The 6501-nt window shown below is 40.3% G+C and overlaps 1 protein-coding gene across 1 annotated transcript; it reads right to left on the bottom strand.

Moving 5' to 3' along the window:
• On the bottom strand, window positions 1-639 carry LOC133832716 (uncharacterized). The gene has a single exon (XM_062263025.1). The coding sequence runs from the start codon at window positions 637-639 to the stop codon at window positions 1-3; it is 639 nt and encodes a 212-aa protein (XP_062119009.1).
• Window positions 640-6501: the final 5862 nt, after the last annotated feature.

Below are 6501 nucleotides of genomic sequence, written 5' to 3'. Positions count from 1 at the left end.
TCACAACACTTCGCCTGTCGATGGACAACATTTTGTCTTCTTTCTTCCTACCTTTCTCTTCTTCGGGCGACCAATTGGTGGTTTCTCAACGGGTACCCCAACTTCCATATTCTTTATGTCTTTGGGAACTATCCACTCATCCTCGTTGCCAGTTGGATAAATTGTTTCTTTATACGACCCCATCAACATCTTAGTAGTGTAGAATGGGGAGTACAGTGAGTAAAAGTTAACACCGCGATCGATGGCTACAGCAACTGCATGATCACAAGGTATCCCTATAATCTGAAACATGCCATCACCATTTGGATCTACCACATGAAATTCTAATTGTCCAAGAATGTGGAATTTCAAGTACTTTGCATCAGCTGCAATATCTTCCAAATATTTCTCCATTAGTGGTGATAATTTGGATGTGCACTTCTCTACCTCATGATGGTGCCCAGGAAACCATGACTGAATTGTGAAATGAATGAACTCCACAAAAGTAGTGACTGGGAAGGTTCTTGCATCTCTGAATTTGTTGTTGAAGCTTTTGGCGTAGTTGCTTGTCATTATATTGTATCGATTCCCAGAAAAGTTAGCACGAGTCCACTTATCGAAGCCAATACCCTCAAGATATTGAACTATTGTAGGATCCATTTGCTTTATATTGTTAAAGAACCTGTGAAATTTTGACTTCCAAAATGCATATGTCGCATTGCATATCTCTGTGTGACAATGACCAGTCTTGAACTTAGCGATTACATTCATACTTCTATGATGGTAGCATGGATCGTGGTAGGCATCAGGAAAGACAACCTCAAGAGCATGAATAATGCTAGCATGTCTATCTGATACAAAAGCCAGATTATCAACAACTCCAATGGCTTCCTTCAATTTAATCATGAAGTACTTCCAAGAATTGTGATTCTCACTGTCCCCCAACATGAACGCAATTGGATAAATGTGGCTATTCGTATCCAATGCAACAACACATAGCATGTGGCCACCATACCTCATTTTTAAGAAAGTGCCATCCACACATATCATAGGACGACATGATGTAAACCCCTTCTACAAACTCCAAGTGAGAAGAAGTAGTAAATAAAGTGACGATCCTATGTGACAAAATTGGTCATTGTATCTGGATTCTTTTGCTGCAGTATGTGCAGGAACGAAGGTAACTTGGAGTAGGATTCTTCATATGTCCCCTGACATAACTGAGTGCCTTCTCTCTACATCTCCATGGCTTCATACAACTCATATCGATCCCAAAACATTTCTTCATATCCTCCTTTATGTTGTTTTCCATGTAGCTAGTGCCATCAGTAGCATATTTGTTCTTGATAAGGTGCCCAATGACCCAAGGTGCTGCTTGATGGTGGTCTTTCTATCGAACTTCTAGTGAGCATGTATGTACACTATTGCAAACCGTGATCTTAAACATGGAAAACCACACTACTTTTTTCCCTATTAATCTCAACCCACAGTCAGGATCCTTACAGGTGATATACCATACATTAGAACCAGACTTCTTCACCAAAAAATCAAAATTATTCCTCATTGTTAAGAGAGCCGCTTTAGTTTTCAAATCCATCTTGTTCTCAAAAGTATTCCCAAGGTGTATTTCTCCAAACGATGCACCAGAATAAGAAGTATGTGGTCGAGCAGAGGCCATAGTATCTTCTTTCGTAAACATGGGAGCAATCCATCTTCCGTGATCTTCTGTTGAAAATATTGGAACATTCCCTTCTATTCCACCAGAATGATTAGAGCTGGTCCAAGGTGTCCAGAGTCCTTGACTTGGTAGGTTCACTCGTGCAAAAGGGTGTACTGCCTATTCTTGTACTTGTTCAACTTGCAAATCATCATACCTATCAATCGGCACTTCTTCACTATAATATGCCTCTGAATCGTATCCTGACCCATCAATAAATTCAGCTACTTTACAGTCATTAACATAGGGGTTGTATTCATACTAGTTATCCCTCAGGTTGCCAATAGGACCTCCACCAGGATCTCCCTCAGGTACAACAATACCCACAAGTTCAACACCAACTGTACCCACAGGTCCACCCATAAGATCTCACTCTGGAACAAAAGTGCCCACCTCACTACGAAATTTATTAACACTGGGTCTGGGAGTTGAATATGGATCTGAAATGAAAATCTTCTTAATAGGAGTGACACACAAGGAAATCCTTTCTTTCGCTGTTACTCCTAAGAATGCACAGACACCAAGATCACTTTCAACATGAACGAGTGTAAACGGTTGGTCGCTGCATGTGTAAAGAACCTCCAATTTCAACCCATACATCTTTTTATCAACACGAAGTTCCTTGTGCAATATTTCAAGAAGTTGCAAGTACATTATGTCATTCTCCATCAGTATCACTGTGCATTGAGCATCCTTAAAAATCCACTTCCCCCCTTCTATTTCCCAAACACCATTGTAAGCTACAAAAACATAAATAATGGAACATGTGATGAAAAAAAAAACAAAAAAAATTGTTAAAAAAATAGAATTTTTTTTAGATTTTAAAAAGAATTATATCGAGCTTCTATCGAGCTGTAATCGAACCTACATTGAGCTCTATCAAGCTTCCATCGATCCTAAATCGAGCAACAAGTTCTTAAACCGAACATAACCTTAACAAACAATTTTATCGAGCCCCTATCGAGCACCATATATTGAGCCACAATCGAGCAGCATCGAGAACTTAACAGAACCTACACCATCTACATATTATCAATCCCCTATCAAGCTCCCATCGAGCACTTATCGAGAAACTACTAAACCAAATAGTCTAGGGTTCAATCGAACCCATATCGAGTTCCTATCGAGCACCATCGTGAAATTAATTCTATACCTATCGAGCTCTTATCAAGCTCCTTTCGAGCAAACATGTTGCAGAAAACGCAGAAAACCTAGAAAAACGCATATCGCGAAATCTCTCTAACAAACACAAAAAACACACCAATATGGGCTCATATCTTTTTGAAATGGTAAACAAAAAAGTAAAGAAACAATACCTAACACAAAAAAAAAAAGAGAAATCTTCTTACCCATGGTTTTTCTCCTCCAAAATCCCTCAAACTGGATGTTGCATTTGATATTGTGATCTTTACAGAGATAATAGAGATGGCTAACAACAGTTTCAGCAAGAAATTAGGCAGAAATCATGGGTTTTGGTGATGGTTTTGTAAGAGAGAGAGAGAGGGAGAGAGAGAGGGAGAATGTTTTGGTGTTCTTGATATAATGAGAGGGGTATTATGGGTACTTGCTGAAAGTTTAGCACAAAATTGAAAATGTGAATAGTCCTATTATTAAAATGAAATATGACACACTATCATGAATAGATAGTGAAATTTCCCATTCCAAAAAGGTGTGTAAAATTAAACCTTAAGAGTAAATAGCACTTGGAGTTCCCATACTTTACCAATTGTATTACTTAGGTCTCAAACTTTTATTTGGTAGCAATTAGATCCCCAACCTTTGCTTTATGACTCACATAGGTCCTTGTTGACACAATTTTTCGCCAACGATATATTAAGAATAAAATGGGTAGATTAGTGCTTAATAATAAACCGTAACGAAATACCCAGAATTCACTCAAAGGCACAAAACTTTTACGTGGTTCAGTGGTTAAAATAATCCTAGTCCACGAGTCAATATTATTACTGTTTCTCTCTCTATTTTGGCAGAGTTTCGGTAATACCGAATAATGGTCCCCTTTCCTGTCCAATATTCCCAGTATTTATAGGGGAATTCCATTGACAGGTTTGGGTAACTATGTAAACAAACCGCGTGACTACACATATGGTATATAATCAATACAGATTATTCCCATTTACATTGGGATATGATTTGATAACATAATAAACACATTCCTGCTATCTCAGGTAATAAATGACATAGATACAATGCGGCTTGGTCATTAATGAGCGTATAAAGAATCCCCGAATCTCTTGGGATCCTTCAGTATGCATTATATCTAGGTCCTCACTAGCTGAATATCTCATATGAGCTCAAGCTTGACAACTTATCTGACTCGAGCTTGTGTTTGATAGTTATCTGACCCCCAGCTCGTAATAAGTCCAGGACGCCTAACATTAGATCTGGCCATTATGAATCTCGAGCTGCTCACATGGTTAATAATAAGATATTCTACTTGGTTATTTTTTCACGTATTTACCTGCCAGCTGTACCCGAGCAGAGTGAATGAACTCGTGCTAAAATTAGGGTACAACATTTTCCCCCAAGCTCCTACTCGTGTTTGATGTCATCACTCTCTGACATACGCTGCAGGGGCTTTTAGACTTCTGTCAAACGAAATCGTGCCTGCTTACTACTCAAGTACTGGACACGTGGCCTTCTGCGATTGGCGTCTGTTCAGGTTTCAAGGACTAAAATAATTGCCTTGTCAACTTTTTGCCGCCATCTAGTCTAATTAATCTTGGCCCTTGGATCTTGAGCTAACCCAATCAGATGGCCCAAATTAATTTCCGTGGTTTAAGTATAAATAGGGTGATCAGTCCTCAAACCTCACCACCTTTGTATTAAGATTCTCCAGTTTCCTTTCTTTTTCTTCTTCTTCAGAATTCCCAAAACTTTCATCGTGACCCAGACCTTCAGAAGCTTTCCAAGAGCTTCCCCTGGCCGTATTTACATCCTCTCTGAAATGAACATATTTAGTGTAAGTATTTTATCCCCTGGTTTGAAAAGTTTTTTTTTTTTTTTTTTTTTTGTGTTCTTCATTATCCAATGAGATTTTTGTTCTCAACAATGTTCATTGTTTGGTACTGTTAGGCTATTTCTAAATGATAATAGGAAATAGGTTTGGGTTTAGGCTCCATGAGTGAACCCAAAACATAATCTATTAATAAGACATTTATAAAACTGGGAAAATTTCTGGGTTAATGTGGGGTATCCCTAATGGAGAATTGGTTTTTGGGTTAAGAATGTCTATTTGAGGTATAGAAACCGGAGGGTTTTTAGGTTTAACACTAGGTAGCTTAGGGGTTATGATTCCTTAAGCGCTTTTGCACTAAACCACTTTCCGAAGGAAGGTAGTGGGTCTGACATTCCTAACATGCGGATCCCAAAGTATCTGGAGATTTTAAGAAATCGAGGCGCGTAGCCTAGGATATCGCGTGGCATCACACGATGAGGCTAAGGCTAACTTTAGCTCATAGAGAAAACATTAGCTTGTATAACGAAAATAATCCATTTCGTCTCTCGTACCTTTCTGACCATAGTTATAGATGATTTTAGGTCGCCTATTAACTAGGCCGTTTTGTCGTCAGGCGATCTGATGGCACCCCCTAAGAAGAATGTCGCAAGCTCATCCACTCAACACAAAGACAAAGGGAAGCAGATTGGCCCTGAATCTCCTATCCCAGATTTTGGTCCGGTGGTGGAGAGAGAAGTTACCGTCGACCCCAATGCATTATCTCGAAGATAACGACTCTAGGAAAGGTGAACAAAATTATGCTTAGTCACAACATCGAGATGGGAGCCGATGGTCTGATCGCCTGACTTGCGTTCGAAGGGGAAAAGAGTTGTGCCCCATTCCAAGATGACTTTGGGGCCTGGAGTGACGAGCACCTGAAGGCTGGTGCATTCCTTCCATTGGACCAATATTTCGTAGATTTTTTAAACTACGTGAAATTGGCTCCCTTCCAGCTCCCCCTGAATTTCTAAAGATTTCTGGCGGGACTAAAGTATCTATTTCTGAGGCATGAGTGGGAGGTCCCCACTCCGGTAGATATTTCATATTTTTTTTCCTTAAAACAAGCCCCGACCAGAAGAGGCGAGGTGATGGGTTCTACTACCTTACGTGATTTATGATTTCCACCTTCGTCATCGAGCTCCCCAGCCACCCCGAACGACTATAAAGATTTATTCATTATGTCGAATGGGTTCAAGAACTGCGAATATCAGTACTTCAACCGTCCTTGTAAGTCCTCTATCTTTGTAATCTCAACATGTGAATTTTTTCCCTTTCATTGTAAATGATTTTTTTTACATATGTTCTGACTGAGTTTGTTTCTCGTACAACTATATTCGCAAGGACGGGAAAATCTGTGACCCTCGTGGGTCAGTAAGAGGCATTGTCCAGTCTTCCCCCTGGGGAGAAAGATTATTGCCAACTCGTGAATGATGCCACGATGCTGGCCTGTAAATTGATCAGAGAGGGTCAAACACTAGCTCTGAGGACCCGAGCTCCGCTTTCGGTTATCCTCAAGCTTCCCTCTTCTCAAGAGGCCTTACCAGTCACTAAGGAAATCAATGAGGAAGAGACCAGGGTGCCTCTTGTGCAAAAAGGCGGGCTCCCGAAGCCGATCGAGGGCCCGAACCTGTCTGAGCTGCATCAAGGGCAGCATCCGGCCCCTCCGGCCAAGGTAACCCATACCTATTTAGAGAGTTAGATCGGGCTGCTGCTACCTTTAGGTTAGTACGTTTTAATCCCAACCAGCTCGTTAGCTGCCATTCGACTGATCCATATCTAAATGTAACCC

Source organism: Humulus lupulus, chromosome 4 (assembly GCF_963169125.1).
Source record: "Humulus lupulus chromosome 4, drHumLupu1.1, whole genome shotgun sequence".
NCBI lineage: Eukaryota > Viridiplantae > Streptophyta > Magnoliopsida > Rosales > Cannabaceae > Humulus > Humulus lupulus.
This window is presented reverse-complemented; position numbering and strand designations above follow the sequence as displayed.